The sequence below is a fragment of the Benincasa hispida genome, chromosome 4 (genome assembly GCF_027475165.1).
Source record: "Benincasa hispida cultivar pf3 chromosome 4, pf3_genome.v1.1, whole genome shotgun sequence".
Lineage (NCBI taxonomy): Eukaryota > Viridiplantae > Streptophyta > Magnoliopsida > Cucurbitales > Cucurbitaceae > Benincasa > Benincasa hispida.
The window spans coordinates 68,859,920-68,879,245 of record NC_143481.1 but is presented as its reverse complement, the minus strand read 5'-3'; the positions used below and the strand labels follow the sequence as shown (position 1 = coordinate 68,879,245).

At 35.6% G+C, this 19,326-nt stretch overlaps 2 protein-coding genes across 2 annotated transcripts; both read left to right on the top strand.

The window, feature by feature from the left end:
* The first annotated feature begins 10,404 nt into the window (after positions 1-10,404).
* On the top strand, positions 10,405-14,585 carry LOC120076335 (uncharacterized). The gene is made up of 5 exons (XM_039030130.2): positions 10,405-10,875; positions 11,306-11,376; positions 11,996-12,101; positions 12,324-12,456; positions 14,079-14,585. Exons 1-5 carry the CDS (start codon positions 10,796-10,798, stop codon positions 14,241-14,243), a joined length of 555 nt encoding a protein of 184 aa, XP_038886058.1. The 5' UTR covers positions 10,405-10,795; the 3' UTR covers positions 14,244-14,585.
* A 1,708-nt stretch (positions 14,586-16,293) lies between these two features.
* LOC120076744 (phytolongin Phyl1.1-like) lies at positions 16,294-18,554 on the top strand. Its single transcript, XM_039030646.2, has 2 exons — positions 16,294-16,810; positions 17,108-18,554. The coding sequence occupies exon 2, from the start codon at positions 17,409-17,411 to the stop codon at positions 18,237-18,239; it is 831 nt and encodes a 276-aa protein (XP_038886574.1). The 5' UTR covers positions 16,294-16,810; positions 17,108-17,408; the 3' UTR covers positions 18,240-18,554.
* Positions 18,555-19,326: the final 772 nt, after the last annotated feature.

Here is a 19,326-nt window from a genome sequence, read left to right as displayed (position 1 = left end):
TGACAGCCGATAACGGTCACAAAGTACATTCAGCTTTATCGGTGACAATTATCCGGCGCATCAGTCAAGAATTAAAGCTGTCCCATCTGTACAACTAGGAGAGAGAAGCCGCCTTTCACCATGGATGCTCTATAAATACCAAGTGCATTCTTCAGAGAAGAGGTTCACCACTTTTACAACCAGTTGATCAGTTGCACATCTTTGTTCTTAATTTTCTTTCATTTTAAGGCGGACGCGAGGGAGAAAGTTGTGCCAATAGATCGTTCCGTAAGCTTGAGAGAGCGCCTGAAGCTTCCAGAACAGAGAGCGGGTCGACGCCTGTGGAAACGGGATCATCATTAGATCAGAATAGAGATTTCAGTGTAAAAAGCCTCGGTCAGCAAGGAAATGCTACCAGGCTCTCTACCTTTAACTTCCATTGACATTTTGTACTCAACTCATTTATAAGAATGGAATTTTGTTCTCTATATCTGTTCACTCTCTGTTATTGATGCATGAGTAGCAAAATTAGTTGAATGGGTTGAGAAGCATTTAGCTAGCACAACTAGGGAATCTTCATTCTTTGCGATTATTTTGTTTATGTATGCTTCATTCATCCATTAGAGATACTCGAAAGGGTAGTCTAAGGACAGGATCTAGACTTGGGAAGGTCAGGTTAGAATCTAGGTTTGGAAGAACCAGATTAGAATGCATAAACAAGAGATAGGCGCTTAGGAATGAGCACTATTTGTTATCAATGCATCGCATGCATCCTAGATATAGGATATGATTGTATGCGGTCACCTTGCTTTCATGTATTTTGCATCAACGCATAGGACAAGAGTAGAGACTTAGGGATAAGCTCTATGGGCACTTTTGCATTCAACACATGCGTCCGAGACTTAGGAGCATCGCATTTACATTGGAAAATGACTTGTTATGCATGGTTGTAACATGATCGCATAGTCTGACGCATTCCCAAGTAATGCTAGCTAAAGATCTTCTCAACCCGTTCATCGCATACTCATTGCATCTATCAACACAACTATCTTTCTCAAATCCACCGCCTTTATTTATTTCTTTTTCATCAACGCAAACAACAACCCAACACTTATTTATTTACTTGGTTACCACAAAGTTTTCATAAAAATTTACTAACGCAATCTATTTTCACAAGTTCCTGTGTTCAACCCTGGACTTACCAGGAAACTCGGAGGAATTTACACTTGAATTCTGCTGGGAAAACTTGAGTGCACAATGTAATTCCATCAACGCATATCATCCATATTTCCATTTCATAATAACAAGCATCACAACGGTGCCATGAGTTGAGTACAAAATGTCAATGGAAGTTAAAGGTAGAGAGCCTGGTAGCAATTCCTTGCTAATCGAGGCTTTTTACACTGTAATCTCTATTATGATCTAATGATGATCCCGCTTCCGCAGGTGTAGGCCCTCTCTCTGTTCTGAAAGCTTCTGGTGCTCTCCCAAGCTTACCGGAACGATCTACTGGCATAACTTTCTCCCTCGCGTCCGCTTGAAAATGAAAGAAAACTAAGAACAAAGACGTGCGACTGATCAACTGGTTGTAAAAGTGGTGAACTCCTCCTCCAAAGAATGCACTTGGTATTTATAAAGCATCCATGTTGAAAGGCGGCTTCTCTCTCCTAGTTGTACATATGGAACAGCTTTAATTCTTGACTGATACACCGGATAATTGTCACCGATAAAGCTGAATGTACTTTGTGATCGTTATCGGCTGCCAACTTAATTTGGATTCGACTGTCATCAGCTTTCTGTCCCATCGCTCTTAATTATCCTTTCACCTGGATGCGCCCACCATGTTACACTGACCAAGTTGCAACGATCCTTCTTGGGCGAATGTTTGCGAGCACGATCAACACAAAGCCTTGCGGTGAAGTTGCGCTTGACCAATGATTTCCTATGATCGCAATCTTGCATTGCGTTAAAGGGTATTCTGCACAAAAATACAAAAATCATTTGTTTTAATGCACTGAACGCATGCGACTGCAATATTATAGAATTTATGCTTAATGGACGCAATTTAACATATTTCATCAATACAATCCAACATTGTTTAAGAACTTAGCACTATGATAATGTGCATTTCTGCCCGTTATCAATCATTTAGCTATCGGCCAGCTGAGTGACTATCATGTAGAGTCACTCCACGATCGTCTAGTCTCTCTTCAGCTACGTTTAGTGAATCTCATTCACTTGATAGCCAATCATGAGTGATTGTTTTTCCGAGAATGGTAATTCTCACAACTACTAAATTTAGGATAACATTTTTCTTTTTATCTCATAATTACCATGAAACTACCTATTATTCTTGACCAACTGCACAAAACCCATTTGAAGGGGGATGCTCCCAGGGCGCCAAAGGGAGTACAGAATGATCTCACAGTGTGAACCAATGATAGAGATCGTAGGACGTGTTGACAAATACTCTTCACCCACTTACTGTAAACACTCTCTCCGTCCACCTTGATATTGACTCATGCAAACACTATTCGAAGGGAGATGCTCCCAAGGCACCATGAGGCTAAGCATGAATCTCACGGTGTGAACATTCAGGGAGAAACATGAGTGGAATCATTGACATATCAGATACATCTCTTCCTCCCACTGACTATTTTATAACCTAGGGTTTAGATTATTTAGGAAAAACACGGCTGAGGATTTTAACTAAGTCACAGAATTTAATGGCTAGATCAAAGTATAGAAAGTTTAAAAAATTTCTAGATCTGATTGTTAACAAAAGGTTGTTGAGACAGGTCAAATGCATCTTACTCAAAGATTTGAGAGTACCTCAATGTAGTGGGAGGAAAGTATGCTTCCTAGCCATTATTGAGAATAAGATGCATCCCCATATAGTTTATTCAAAAGCCTATTGTATACTAACATGTTTACAATGATTCTCTCGGCTAAAGTGTTTGAGAATTACCTAGTAGGACTAGGAATACCAGATTAATAATCTAGGGAAAGTGGGAGAAATATCAGGTATGAGATACTGAATGATAAAAAAATGGGTATGGGATGCCCTAGTTTATTGTATTTCTCTATAAAACTCAGAAACTCAGTCTTATATACCAGATATATAAGTTACCACTGGAATTTTAGTCCAAGTGGGAGTTTGTTGGGTTTTATGTCCTAAAACTCGTGGTTTGTTGACAATGGAACTTATTCTGAAAATTCAATAAGGTGTTATTGAATAGACGTTTTACTTAAATCCAATAAACCTAAAAGTACCTTGACTATTGGATGAGTACTTGAATTTTATGTGGAGACATAAAGGTGGATCAGGTTCGAGTAAATAGTCAAAATGATCTATAGTATATGAATAAGATTGGGTACCTTATTATGGTAACACTATTGGATGCGGCCTGCTCTGTAGTTATTATAAGGAGTTGTAAAGTGTTACAAACGAAGTGATCCTAATTCTTTTATGTTGGGATATGAGAAGTGGGGGTGTCCTTGTGCAAAAGGGTTTGTACAAGATCGGATCACGAAATTAGTCATTCTTACTTTATAAATCTGTTTACTGTTTAAGATTGACTATTTCAAAGTGATGACCTAGGTAACTTGACCTTAATCCTAAGCTAACTATGAACTCCTGTTTATTTGGAATTATTCTTAGATTTGCATAGGTGAGGGTTGGATCAATAGCGTCGGCTCAATAAACCTCCCATTTTAGGGGTAAAACTGGATAGATAGCTAAGGTCATAAGGTGCGAGACGGAATTCACTCCTTCCCGCTGTAGGATAGTAGAGATGTTGTTCCCATAAATGCTAATTCTAGGTCTTGAACAAGGGCCCTGCCCTCTCATTGGTCCGAGAGGGATTCAGTTTTGTTGATTGGATCACAAAACAATTATTCATTAGGGGATTAATGGGGACTTAAGAAACAAGAAGTAATTTTGGGGATAAAACAGAGATTTGACCCAGTCGTTATTACGAACAACCTGTGAAGGGTTGACTTACTAATCATGGTTATATCGAGTGGACATAATATATCTACAATGAGGGAAGTTCAACTATGGGCTTTAGTGGAGTGACCTATTAGTTAGGGGGTTAGATCGGTCTAATGAGTTTAGGTGATTAATCTTGGATCGTTGGAGCCCATGATCTGTAGATCCATGAGGTCCCTCTACTAGCTTGGAAATGGATTAGCTCTAGATTGGCGTGATAAGTTAGTTCAAATTAGAATCAAATGAAATTGAGAATATGTATTTAAATATGATTTAAATATATGAAGATGGATTTGTGTAAAATTAATTTAATATTGGATATTAAATTAATTAGAATTATTTAAATTGTTTAAATAATTATTAATTAATTTTGTTACAAAATTAATTTATGAAATTCTAAAATCAATAAATTTTGATTTTAAAAATAAAATATTATTTTAAAATTAATTTTGGATTTTGCAAATAGAAAAACACAAAAAGAAAAAATAGGATTTTTCCATCTCCATCTTCAACTAGCTCACAAAAATCCCATTATCTTCAACCTTCATACTCCAAGTATGAGTTATATCCCATGTAGCAAATCTCTTTGCATGATAGTCTGCAATATATTCAACTAGCTCACAATGTTATTCATTTGGGTTGTTGCAGTGAGCATTCTTCAAGTTCCCTTTGATTCCAACTTATTTTGAGTCCTACAACTCAATCTAGAGCATCAAGAGAATAGTAAGGAAGATCTTGTGGTGGTCTGTGCAAAGATTTGGAGGATTTAGTAGCTGAAAATCAAGATTTCAACTGTTCTTCAAAGGTATGTCTTGAAAATCATTAAATTCTGTTTGAACATGTTTTCTTTTCTGCCAAAATTAATGAATTAGAATGCTTATAAATCCTCTTCGCTTCCACTATGTGCTCGTACCTGTCTAACAGCTGACTTGTTTACGAAGGCTCTCACGACCACAGTTTTTTAGGATCACTTTTAGAACATGTGTCTACGGGACCGCTCGCGGTTGGATTAGGGCAAGTAGGAGATTTTTGTATTGGGCCTTAGTGCCCTAGTTTATTGTTTTGTACTTGTCGTACACCCACTCGATTTAGGATAAGTGGGAGATTGTTGGGGTTGATGCCCTAAATCTCGTAGGGTCCTGTAATTTGTAAACACCTATATGAACAAACACTTGTGATGTAATAATATGAGATATTTTCTTCACTGTTGTTTATGAAATATGAGTTATTTTAGTTGCATTTGCCATAAACCAATAAACTAAAATGCCTAGTTGTCATTGTAACTTAAGCATGTATGTGGAGACATACAAGTAGATCATGCCTTAAGTGATAACCTAAATGGTCTGTAGTATATGAATAAAGGAGAGAAACCTTATCCTTATGACACTACGAATATGACCCGCTTTGTAGATGTTACAAGTGTTGAAAGTGCTACAAATGGTCTGATCTTGATCATTCATGTGGAGACATGCGAGCGAGGGTGTCCTATACAAAGGAGTTTGTATAAGACCGGACCACGAAGTATTTAGTCTTGTTATATAACGCCGTTCATGATAGAGACCTTCATTTCACTAAGATGACCATAGGTAACATGACCTTAATCCTGAGTGAGTTGAGAACTCCTGCCTATAAGTGCAGTCCTTTGATTTGCATGGCTGCGAGTGGCCAGATTGCCGACTCAAACCTACCACTTCGGGGATTCATCTGATTAGGGAGTTAGGAACTCAGCTACACAAGATGGCATTCACTCCTTCCCCGAAGCAGGGTAAGTAGATAGATTGCTCCCTTAAGGGTTGATTCCAGGGCTTGAACGATGTGGCGCCATACACTTTCTCATGGCCCGAGAGGTGTTCACTCATAGTAGGACTATGATGTATTGTTTATTAGAGGAATCAATGGTACTTAAGGAGTTAGATGTTACTACAGGGACAAAATGTAAAATGGTCCATCTGTACTTACGAGCGATATGTGAAGGGTTATCATACTGTTGGCTGGCTATATTCAATGGACACAGAAATATATCTGTAGTGAGAAGAGTATAGATGTCAGTCTTTAGTTGAGTGTCTGGTAGTTAACGGATGGTGGATTTCGTGATTAAAGGATCTAGTCAGCTATTCATGTACCGTTGGAGCTTCAAACTACAGGTCCATAAGGTTCCCTTGGTAGCTCAATAGATTCCATTTGAGAATCAGTTTTTAGGTCAGTTTGAAGTGTTCAAATTGGTAAGAGGGAGTTTGATTATATATGATATAATTAAACTGGTTCAATTATGTGTGATATAATTGATATGATGTATGAGATACATTAATTGAAGGATTTTGATATAAATGTGATTTATATCAAATAAAGGAGAAAAGAACTATGTTTTAAGTGTTACATATGATGTGATATTAAAACTATAGGTTATAAATATAATATGATAAGTTAGTTATTATATTTATTTATAATTAAAACAATTATATGGTAATTGTAGGTGGTTTCTCTTTTAACCGTGCGTGAAAGTGGGAGGTTATATTTAGTTTTCATAACTAAAGGATAAAATGAAAAATGTTTTCATTTTTGAATCAATCGGTTCATTAAGTGCTTTTACTAATCATTTAGCTGACTAGAGACTACAGGATAGCCTTCTAAGCGAGAGCCTAAACAATCGTGTAAAACGCCTTTTACTAAACGATCATGTAGACAATTTAGCGTGATTTATTAAGTGATCGCGTGCCAAGCGAGATTTACTAAACGATCGTGTAAACAATCAAGCGTGTTTTTCTAAACGATCATGTACCTAGCGAGATTTACTAAACGATCAAGCATCTTAGTCTATGCGATAGATAGTTTTGGGATTGGTGTCCTAATTCTCCCTTAGTCTCGTTGTTTTGTAAAGATACACATTATTTGATGAATGAAATAATTGTTATTTAATTCTGGCATTTACTCATATCCAATAAACAAAGCTCCTTGGTTATCTTAAGTAAACTTAAGCATGTATAGGTGATATACAAGTGTATCATGCCTTAAGTGATAACCTAAATAATTCCGTAGTATAAGGATTAAGGTGGGATACCTGATCCTGGTGACACTACGGATACACCCGCTTTGTAGAGGTTTGCAAGTGTTGTAAACTACTGCAGATAGTAGATCTTGACCATTCATGTGGAGACGTGCAAGCAGGGGTGTCCTATACAAAGAGTTTGTATAAGATCTGAACCACGTGATGACTAGACTCTGTATATAACGTCGTTGATACTAGAGACTTACATCTCACCTAAACGACCATATGTGACACGACCTCAATCCTGAGTGTTTTGGGAACTCCTGCCTTTGAGGGCGGTCCTTTGATTAGTATGGGTGAGAGTGGCCAGATTGCTAACTCAAAATGCCTACCTTTTTGGGGAATTTTCTGATATGGGAGCTAGGAAGTCAATCCACAAGATGGAATTCACTCCTTTCTCGAAGCAGGGATAAGTAGAAAGATTGCTCCCTTAAGGGTTGATTCCAGGGTTTGAACATGGTGGTCACAACTTCTCTTTGGAAGAGAGGACGCTGTCATAGTAGGACTATAACTTATGTTCATTAGAGGGATCGGTGGTACTTAAGGAGTTAGATGTCACTACAAGGGCATAACGGTTATTGGCCCAACTGTACTTACGAGTGATCTGTGAAGGGTTGTCGCACTACTGATTGGCTAAGATGGACACATTATATATTTGTGGTATGGAGAGTTCAACTGTTGGTTTTAGTGGGGTGCCTAGCAGTTAACACATGGTGGATCCCGGGACTAAAGAGTTTAGTCAGTTATTCACGTACCATTGGAGCTTCGAGCTACAGGTCCATAAGGTCCCCTTGGTAGCTCAATGGATTCAGTTGAGGATTAGTTCTTGGTGTTGATTTGAAATGTTCAAATTGACAAGAGGTATTTTGATTATATGTGATATGATCGGTATGATGTATGAGATACATCTAGTGGAGGATTAATGTAAATGAGATTTACATTAAGTACCATGGAATAGAACAAGAATTATGATTTATATGTTTCATGAGATGAAATATTAAAACTATAGGTTATAAATATAGTATGATAAGTTGGTTATCATTTATATTTATAATAATATTAATTATTGGATAATTAAATCTTTTTTTCTGTAATATCCAATTGATTGGGAGGTTATTGGTGGTTCATGGTAACTGTGAGATAAAAGAAAAAATGTTTTCTTAATTTTAGTAAGTTTTGGCAAAAAAATGTTTTGAGATTTTCTCTTAGAAAAACATCTCGCAGAACTTGTCAAGTAAATACAAATTTTTTAAGCGACAGCTTAAGCGAGCTAAATGGTTGTGTAGTATTTTGTAGGCGACAGACACGGTACTAAGCGATGAGCTAAACGATTGCTTAGCTTTTGCTAAACAATTGGACATCGACCTATACGATAGGTTTCTGTCTTCTTCCACTTGCCCAATCGTGTACATAATTGTTCTTTCCTCCTTTGTCTGCCTTAAACCAAGTCCAAACAGAGCCCACCTTCTGGATTCTCAGACCGAGAATACCAAGGTAGTCTTCTTGGTGGTGTCATACTCAACTCGACGTTGTCGAGGTTCGTTGGAGGCCGTTTGTGTTGCTGGGGTGTTTGTGACTGAGGCGACCGCTGAGGACGAGTGTGTGGTGTTCGTGCTGTAGAGCGATCGTGTTGTTCGAGCATTCGAGGTTGCTGTATTTGAGCGTTTGTGAGCGAGGAGCATGGAGACGAGTCTACAAACGTTTGTAGCTTTCTCATTGTTCAGTTGTTGTTTCATGCTGTAATTTCTGTATTGATTGCATAACTGTTTGTTTGAGTTTATGACTGTAATTTGTAATGTTCATACATGATTGTAATTTGGAATGATCTTTTTTCTACTGCTCATGGAAATCTCGTGTTCGATTTCCTTCAGATAGTACATTCTCCCACTTGGTTGATCGTATAGTTCGATCGTTGCCTTCCTCCATCCCTCTACAAAATCCAACAGAGCCCACACCTCCTAGATTATCACTCAGAGAATACCAAGGTTGTCGAGTGGCGGTGTCTAAGGGGTTGCTTGTTCGTAGAGAAGATTGTTCGTGATCTAAGCGACAACGAGAGATTGACTAGACGATTGTAGCGACAGCGAGAGGTTGTTGTTCCAGTTCTTCACGAGAGTGAGAGATCTTCAGAAGAAACGTTCTTCAAAGGTAAGTCTCTCACTCCTTTTATATTTAATTATGAAAGCATGTTGTAATTTGTTAGAAGATGCATAACTGTTCTGTATATTTGTGAGTACTTTTAATCCTGTCACAATGGACTTGGAAAGATCTTGCTTATGCTCATGGGTTCTCTTGAATAAGAGTTCCTTCAAAAAAATATGTCACGTGTGATTTTCTTTAATGGTTTTTTTAATTAGGTGTAGAAAGAGCTACATGAAGATTAATATACGCTAGACTATACTTAATCATTGCACAAACCTGAATTATAATTCTTATGAAATAGTTTATAGTAGATACTAAATTATTGAGTTTTTTCCCTTAATAGGTTATAGAGTTTATATTGCACGAACTAATTATTCCATGTTAAAATTAATAAATTAAAGGAAGATTTTCAAAAATAGAAAAATAAAGGAAACTATTTACACAAAATAACAAAATTTAAATTTTTTTTATAGAGTTTGATAGAGGTCAATAGAAGTCTATCAGTATTTATTAGTGATGAAAATTGATAAAAGTCTATTGGTATTTTTTTTACTATTTCTATAAATAATTCGACATTTTCTTTATTTGTGAAAATTTTCTAAATAAATTGTTGCCAAACTACACACATTAAGACCACTTTGATAACCATTTTGTTCTTTTTGTTGTTTTTGAAAATTAAGTCTATGGACATTATTTCCCTCTCCAAATTTTTTTTCTTTGTTATCTACTTTTCGCCAATGGTTTAAAAAACCAAGCTAAATTTTGAGAACTAAAAAAATAATTTTCAAAAAGTTTTTTGTGTTTTTAAAATTTAGTTAAGAATTCAATATTATAATTAAGAAAGATGCAAATAATTGTATGAAATGTGCATGAAATAAGCTTAATTTTTAAAAACAAAAATAAAAAACTATGATCCCATTTGGTAACCAATTTTTTTTTTTTTGAAAATTAAGCCTATGTACATTACTTTTACCTCTAAATTTCATCTTTTGTTATCTACTTTTTAAACTAATAGTTTAAAAAACAAGTCAAATTTTAAAAACTAAAAAAAGTAACATTTAAAAAATTATTTTTACTTTTAGAATTTAACTAGGAATTCAATCATCGTTGATACAAATTATTATAAGAAATGGAAAAGAATTAAGCTTAATTTTGGAGAAAATGAAAACCAACAAATGAAATGATTAACAAAAGATGTAACAAACGGGTCTAGATTATTACTAACAGAATGTCACGTTTTTTTCTTAAATAATTAACAAAATTGATGTAAAATTTAAAAATTAAATAGGAATATATATGAAGCGTGGCCATGCGCAACAAATTGATCGCCCCTAATCTGGTCGGCGGTGGTCCACCGAACAGAAATCAGAAGAAATTATCGATCTTCTCTGGACTTTCGAGAAGGGAAAGGAATAATATTGTTGGTCGAGAAAAGGTTACCGTTCGCTCATGATCGTTCGTCCAAATCCAGTTGAAGACTGACCACACACAAACAAAAGAATTGGCGTTTCTTCTTTATTTGGGACATAAATAGAGCTTTCCCAAAAATTTCTGTATTCGATTTGTTTTTTGTTTCGATTGAAGCCTCTGGGAGGAGACAAGGATTTCTGTAGTTTTTTATTTAGTTGGAGGTGAAGATGGCAACAGTAGGACATGCCCGTCCGACCAGTTGGTTTAACCAGAAGATCGTCGATCCTCTCCTCCAAATCCTACAGAGGTTCTTCCTCTAACTGCGCATTTGAATTGTCAAATATATAATTTCTCTATTAGCAGGGAAGCTTGTTGGATAGGAATTCTGTTCTTCATTTGGTACAAATTTTGCATGGAATTTTTAATCTGAGGATCAGATATTGCTTGGCATTTTACAGCCTGTCTTTGATTGGAAGCATATTTGATTTTATTTTGAGTTTTTGTCTTCTAGGATGGAACGGAAGGCGTATCCCTAAGGGAAAGAATTAGAACTGCTGGTTTCAGTGATTTCAATAATTACTTTTTCCCTTCTGTTTTCATGGATTCTAGGAGTTGTTTTTGCCACCTCTTTTCTCAATAGGGCAAATGGTCCAAAGCTGTTCTCTTAATATCTGACGATAGACCTTGAAACAATTGCTAAAACCTTTATACTCCTCTTCATGGTTTTGTTGTTGAAGGGGCGCAGAGCCGAAGCAACTGGCATTCTCTGCAGCTCTAGGCATAACCCTGGGATTGTTTCCTATATGCGGTATATATTTCCTTTACAATGGAGAGAGTAATGCGCTCTGTTGCTCTTAAATTTAACTGCGTTATGTTAATCAAGATATGAAGTTTTTTAATGTGGTCAAGTTTATATTGAGGGTGGAAGGCTGAAGCTTTACTCTCTTTGTTGTTTCTGTATGTATTATTCCTTTGTCCATCATGGTTTCCCCGATCTTGGTTTGTTATTTGATTGGTGATAAAAGCATAGTAGTTTTTAAATCATCGGGTAAATATAAACATTTAAGCAGACATCAGCTTAAAACCAGTATGAAACATTTGAGACTGACGAGATATCAATCAGAAAAGGTGAGTATAATGTAGGTACTAGTGGGCATTACTATTATTTTTAGATAGAAACCAAAATAATATAGAATTCAAGGATAGATGGTATCAGGGTTATTGAAGAAGCTCCATTCATTCTCTTATTCTTTTTCTTGGTTATTTTTATTTGTCACTAAAGTAATTTTTTTACAGTAAGGACTTGTTAGAGATGTTAGGATAAATTTTTTGCTTCAGTCTATATGATTTGCTCTGGGTATATCTATGTTAAAGTAATGTGTGAAGTTTACGCCATTAATTTGATATTTTATCTTTCATTAACACAGGGGTCACTGTTTTCCTATGCGGGTTTGCAATTGCATTTCTTGGATCTCTTTGTCATGCTCCAACAGTGATGCTTGCTAACTTTATTGCTACTCCCATAGAATTAAGGTACTTGTATGCTTTCAGTACTTTACATCTCGATAAAAACAAACAATGGAGAGTTGGATCTTATCTTCGTATTCTGATGTGATGTGGTAATTCTTTTCCATAGGGAAAAGCACCTCATATAAATTAACTTTTTCATGTAACTTATATATGCCTGGATTTCTTTAGTCAGGGGCTTGACCATGTTTCATCCTTATTATCTTGATTGTTTTTTTTTCTCGAAAGTTTGGTGGTGCCTTTCTTGCGCTTTGGTGAAGCTATTTCCGGGGGAGCTCGTTTTCCATTTACACCTGATGCTTTTAAGAAAGTTTTTACTGGCCAAGCTTCGCATGAAGTACTATTGAGTATTGCTCACGTGGTAAGGTTTTTTCTACTTTCTTATATCAGTGCCGTGCATGCAGGCTTATCAATTATTATTGTTACTCTTTGGTTTTGCTCAGGGTTAGACATAAGATCTGATCACCTATTAGTTGCCGTTCTCAAGATCAAACACTTCAATGAATGAATTGAATTGGTTTAAGAAGCTAGACGGTTGTATTATAAAAGATCCGTTTTAGAGTGTTGATATCAGCTGGGTACAGAATAAGGAGGCCTTCTCAGGTTTTGTTGACACTAAATCTCCACTTTTCTAGGGAAAACTCATATTCATGTTTAGATCTCTTCAAGGAGAATTTGAGTATGGATTTTGAAAAATTTCTCTCAGTTAGAGGAGTTAGACTTCAGCTCTTTTGGTGCAAACATATTTACCAAAACTTAGTCGAACGAATAAATATATGGCAGAGTGTATTGTATAAGGAGAGAGAGAGAGAGAGGTTGGGGGGGAGAGGGCGGATATGTGCATATAGAAGGGAGGATCATGGTTCACATACGGAGGTTCAGGATTGCTTTGATGCAAGTACGAAAGTATGTATGGTCTCGAAGTGTTAGAAGAGGGTAGCAAGTAACACCTCTTACAGTCTTTAACTTCCTTGGAATACACATTAGAGTGAATGGACAAATCGTGTATTGAAATGAACGCTATCATAGTAGGAAGACAATAGATTTGTCAAGATGGACCCAGTGTATTGTTCATTTCACTCATTGGTATGGCATTCAACAATGGCAAAATGGAAAGATGCATGAACTTAGTTTCTTACCAATTGTCAATTTCTCCTCTCAGTCGCCCTCAAAACCTCAAACTGCTTGTTGTATTTTTATCATAGTCATTTGCGTTCTGTTTATTTCTTTTCCCCTTTTTCCTAGTAATCTTGTTCTAGGTTTGTACATGAACATCAGTCATCTTTATTTGCTAATTCTCCCCTTCATGTGATATATCTGCCATGTTAAGTAATCTTGAGAACCTAACCAACCATCCATTGTGTGTGACTACATCATACTGTGTCGTCAATTACATCAATTACCAAGTTTATATTTCACTATGGTTGTGCTGATTCTCAACATTTTCAGTTCTAATATGAGAATGTTAGTTTGTATATTGTCATTTTGCTCAGAGATTTTTGTTCTGATAGTCTCATTCATGGGTGCCTTAACAATTAATGACCCACCCCCACAAACAAATAAAATCTAACTACCTACTTACGTCAAAGCACACTAACGCATTTTGTATAGTATCACATTAGGGATGTCTCTTCTATCGTAGCTCTAATCCAATGACTATGTCTATCGCGATTTAAATTTTTCTCATGCTTTGTTGTGCTTTTGCCATGGAATATTGGTATGGGGTGGGAAAAAATGAAAATCACGATAGGCATGGCTATGGGTGTAGGGCTGTGAAAGAAAAGACATTCGTAACACGATACTATTTAAAATGCAATAAATGCTCGTTAACATAAGTAGAAGGTTAGATTTAATTTATTTATGGGTGCGAGTCATTAATCATTTAAGGGGTTGAAAATGGATCATCCGTACAAAAATCTCTTTTGCTTAGTTGCTTTATTCACATCAATAAACTGGATGAAAGTTTTGTACCAATATTGGCAGTTGTTGGGATGGCTTGTTGCTGCACCCTTTATTCTGGGCGTTGGATATTTCTTATTTTTACCATGTTTCAAGATTTTGGTCCGCAAGTTCGGCACGGTTGCTTCAAGCCCTAAGAAGTTGCCTCATTCGCACTCAGAAATCAAACTGAAGGTGAGAGATGTCTGATTTAAGGATCCCAGTCTCCCAGAAATGGTGCATTTCCTGGAAACTTGGTGCATTAACATGGTAACCTTCCTTTGCATGTATCACTAAGGCGTTACTGTGCTCGGTCGATGCCCGTTATCTGTTTTCAGTTGCTTCGCTTTGTAATATTATGAATAGAGTCTTCTGGATATCAAAATATCATAAAAGCTGGGCTGGCTACTATTACAGAATGAAACTGATGCAAGGATATTATTCTATTCATTGCATTATTGCATTGAATATGTAACCTACTTTCACCAATAAACCTTTGAAATGTCAAGTTCTGAAATTGAAGGGCGAAAATGAAATTTAATTTTATACAAACTTGAAATGGACCACAACGGTAATGTTTCCTTTTCAACATCCTAATGGTGTTTGGTGGTACGTCAAAGAAAATGCTTTAAATTTTTTTAGAGATTTTTTAATCCCTTTTTCCATTTTGACTTGACGTTTGAGATGGTTCCGCTCCGATTAGAAAAGTCAAATTCGGCTCAACTCTCCACTCTCAAGCTATTTATTTATTTTTCTTTTTAGAAGGCGTTTTTATTACGTAATTAAACATTGTAAAAAAAAACTTTAAAATATTTTTGTACATATATTTGGGTGGAAAATATAGGCTGAACGTAACTGAATCATCTGGACAATATGTATGTATTATGCGTATAAAGATTGTGTTTTTGTTCCGGTGTATCTTTTTCACAATGGTTTAACTGAAAATGTTGATCTGACAATGTCATAATATGTCGTTTTTAAGGAGTAATATTACATTATATATACAATTTATGATGTAATATTTATCTATTTATCAATTAAATGTCAAAAAAAAACCCAAAATATTTATAATTCAAAATATTTATACATATAACAAAATTTTATAGATTACAATAGACTATTATTTGTGTCTATTTGATAATAGTCTATGACAGTTTATCGTAGATAGATTATTGTATTTTGCTATTATTTGTAAATGTTTTGATTCATTTTCCAATATTTGAAAATAATCCTTGTATAAATATAAATAATACATATCTCAAGATAATGTATCAATTTCAAATGTTTTAGTCATGTCCATCTTATAATTTATAACTAAAGAAAATATTTTTAATGAATTATGTGTAAATATTTTCAACGGTTTTGTCATTTAAAAAAAAATCTATTTATAATAAGAATATATTCTTAATTCGGTGAGATTTTTTTTCCCCATAATGATTTAACTGAAATTGTTGATTTGGCAAAAATTCCCACGGAGTTGAGTCCACGCCTCGAAATCCCCAATTTGACCAGGGATGGGGGTCAAACTAGGGATTCTAACCAGGTCCTCGGTCGGGGACGGGAATGTATCCCTGCCCCGTCCCCGATTTTTTTTTTATTTTTCAATATATATATATAACGGGGATGGGCCCTCACAGGGACCCGTTTTCCTGGTGGGGAATCCTCGTCCCCATCCCTGCCCTCAATTGGCGGGGAAGGGAGAAATACCCTTGCGGGGACGGAGATGGGGAGTCCCCCCGCCCCGTTCCGACCTATTGCCAACCCTAGATTTGACGATGATATTAAATGATAAATTAGGAATTGGTTAATCAAAACTACAATTTACACAATATGTCTAACTATTTAACATATACATAGAGTATGTTTGGTTTAGCTTTTCAAGTATTTAATTTTAAAATTAAATCATAGAAAAAGTTGAAGTGATTGACAACTTCTCAAAATAGCTTTTGCAACACCTTAAAAGTGTATTTTAAATAATTTTTCTGAAAAGAGTTTAATTAAAAATGATTTAATTGAGAAGCATTTTTTTTTGTTTCTCTAGTCAATTCAAAGAGACATTAAGTTGATTCAATTAAGATATATGTAGTCTTTCTCAAGATCCAAAAAAGAAAAACATATGAGAGTCAATCTAGTAACAATTTAATATGAACATAATTTCATCCATCAAAAGTTATCCAAAATAATTGTGAACTAACAAAAGGTTAGACATTTGAATAATATATATTATTTAGTTTGAGAAGTTTATGCTAATCTAATAGATTTCATAAATTTTAAGTCCGTGAATATAATTAATTTGAAAATAGAGGCACTTTTATCATTGTGCCCTTCTTCCTTTCGAAGGAAACACAATAATTCTTTCTTTGTTCTTATATTGAATCAAAAGCAAGCTATAAACGTCACATTTTGAACACATATTGATTCTGCATAAATTAATTAAGAATTAATTAAAAAAAATTACAAAGACATAGATGCGATGATTAAGAACATACGAAATGCTAATACAAAGGTGTACGTATTTCCATATTCCCTCAAAAAAAGAAAAATCCTCACCGATTTCCCCCTTCACTCCAAGTCTTCCGGTCAGTGGGCAAGTCAAAAATGAAAAGCCTACCGATTTGTCCAAATTCGAAACCTTTTCTTCGTAATTTCCTCTCCGGTGTCGTTCCCGTCCATTATCTCTCAGATTCTGAATGATTCGAAGGCCTAATTTGGTGATTGTTCATAGAATTTTCTCGCGATCTCTCTATTTTGGGGGCGGAAATTTGGTTGAACTTGAGGTGATTGTTCTATTTTGCATTTTTTTATTTTTACTTGGGGCGTTTTCAATTCGGGATTTTGATGGTCTGGCAGTTTGTTTATGTCATCTGGAACTGAACTTACTCAATCGCTGACTACTTACTGGACTTTATTTTTTTTGTTTAATTTGATTATTTGCTATTTTGGTCGGTTTCTGTTTATCTCTTCAATTTGATTTTTGTTTTGTTTCTTATTTAGAACTGTTAATGTATTTGAAGACGATCTGTTGAATCGATTATGCTCAACTTGTTTTCTATGTGTTAATCTTCTAATGGCAGAATATTCAACCTAGCGGAGTAAGCTGGTTTCTTCTGAATTCGTAACAAAAAGGAAAAGTCTATCGATTTTTCCCCTATTGCTTTAGATCTGTAACCGATAATTTACTTGCAATTTGTTTGGGTTTTGGAAGAATTCGCCAAAATTACTTGCAATTTTGTCACTTGAAGATCCAGACTGATGGACATCACATACTTTAAAATGAAAGGTGGATAGTAAATGGGTGTTTGCTTAGCTTAGCCTTGATTTCTAGGAGTTGTTTCTGTGTGCTGCTGAATTTGCTGGTAATCTTCCATCCTTCAAATGGATCCAAGTCAGAGCAAAATTTACTACTGTTCTGTTTCAAGGGGCGAACGTATGCTCTATGTGTATAGTAGTGGTGACCAGGAGATTGAGAATTTAGCTGATTTATGCTTGAAAAGTGCCCCTCCTTATCACAAGTGGTATTTTGAAACGTTGGGTAAAAAAACGTTTGGGTTCTTGATGAAAGAAGGGTATATTTATTTTGCAATTGCTGATGAAGTTATAGGTAATCAGGCTCTTCTCCAGTTTCTAGAGCAGTTAAGAGATGAATTCAAAAGGGTAGCAAAGAAAGGTTCACGAGGGAGTTTCTCAAGTATGAACTCCATTAGTCTGCAAGAACAGCTAGTGCCTGTAATTTGTAAGTTAATCACCTCATTGGAGAATGTCTCCCACAATAGTAAGGATTGGATGGCTGAAACTCCCTCCTCAAACAATGGTCTATCTCCATCTCCGAGTAATGTGAATGGCCAAGTGGACATTTTGGCTTCCACGAAAGCCCCTCTGCTCGGGAAATCGAACAAACCAGAGAAGAAAAAGGGAAAGGATCATGTGGTAACGATGAGAGGTATTGAGATGGAGGAGCATAGAAAATCTACAGATAGAGGTTTGAAGATTGATTCAGTCTCTTTGGAATCCAGTAATCAGGGTGGATCGGGGTCTTCAATTCCGGTGCAGAAAGACAGTAATCCATTGAGGAGATCAAACTCTCAAAGCATCCGTAGAAGATGGTGGCGTCATGTGAGGATCGCGCTTGCTGTTGATGCTGTTGTATGTCTGATATTGTTTGTCATTTGGTTGATTGTCTGCAATGGTGTTTCTTGTGTTCGCTGAGAGTTTTATCTTTTTGTATATGGAACTTGAAAGATGAAATGGGGGAGATTAGAAAGGGTCAAGGGAGATATGTTAATGAGGTTAAAGTGTTTCTGAAGGGCCTTGACTGAGTTCACACTTCTGAAAAGTTGACAGCAGAATAAAAAAAGTTGTAAGTATATGCATACGAATTGTTAATAGGTATGATTATTCATATACTTATTGCTATTATATTTTAGGCTCTCACTTCTGCGGATTTCTTCAACTTAATAGTTACTTTTGCTGCGATATCTGTTTTGGGTTCTCAATTGATAATGATATTTCACTTGTTAATAACACTGTTCTCCCACCTATTCTTAATGTAATGTATACTTGTTTTCAGCTCAAACATGTGGGGATTTGTAGTATTGGTCTTGTTTGGGAAAGGATGTTTTATCTACTATGAGTTCACATTATTTTTTTAGACAAAAAAATTTTGCCCTTGCGGGGATGGAGCGACAGAAAGTTCACTAATTACTTAGTTGGCAGATCTCTTATCCAAAGAGGATCTGGATTTTCCAATGGATTTGCATTTTTGTTCATCGATTTTGTCCGGATCCTTCTCTTCTTCTGAAAAAAATGGACTTTGAAGTTTGATATTATTAATCATTACTAATTATTATAACAAATATAGAAACTATCTTAAATTGAGTTTTTCAAACAACTAACTTTTTTCCTCGAGTATTCTTGATCCATGTTCGTTCTAATGCGAGGTTAGAGACTAATAAATTTTTTTAATTTTTATATGTAATTACTTGTTCATAGATATGTGTATATATAGGGATCAGTATGATAAATGGAAAAATCAAACTGATCGATCGAACTGAAGTCGACTGATCGAAGAAGGAGAGGGGCTGATCAATGTCGGTTTGGAAAATTTTAAAAAAAAAAAATTAAAGAATAAAATCGACCAAACCGATCAACTTTTACTCTTCAATGGTCGAGGTCGATTTGAACATTTACTAAACTAACCATTATTGGTTCAGTGGCAGTTTGGTTGGAAAATCGACTCCGATCAACTAATGGTGGTAGATCGAATAGATACATCATACCTTGTCTATGTGAGCGA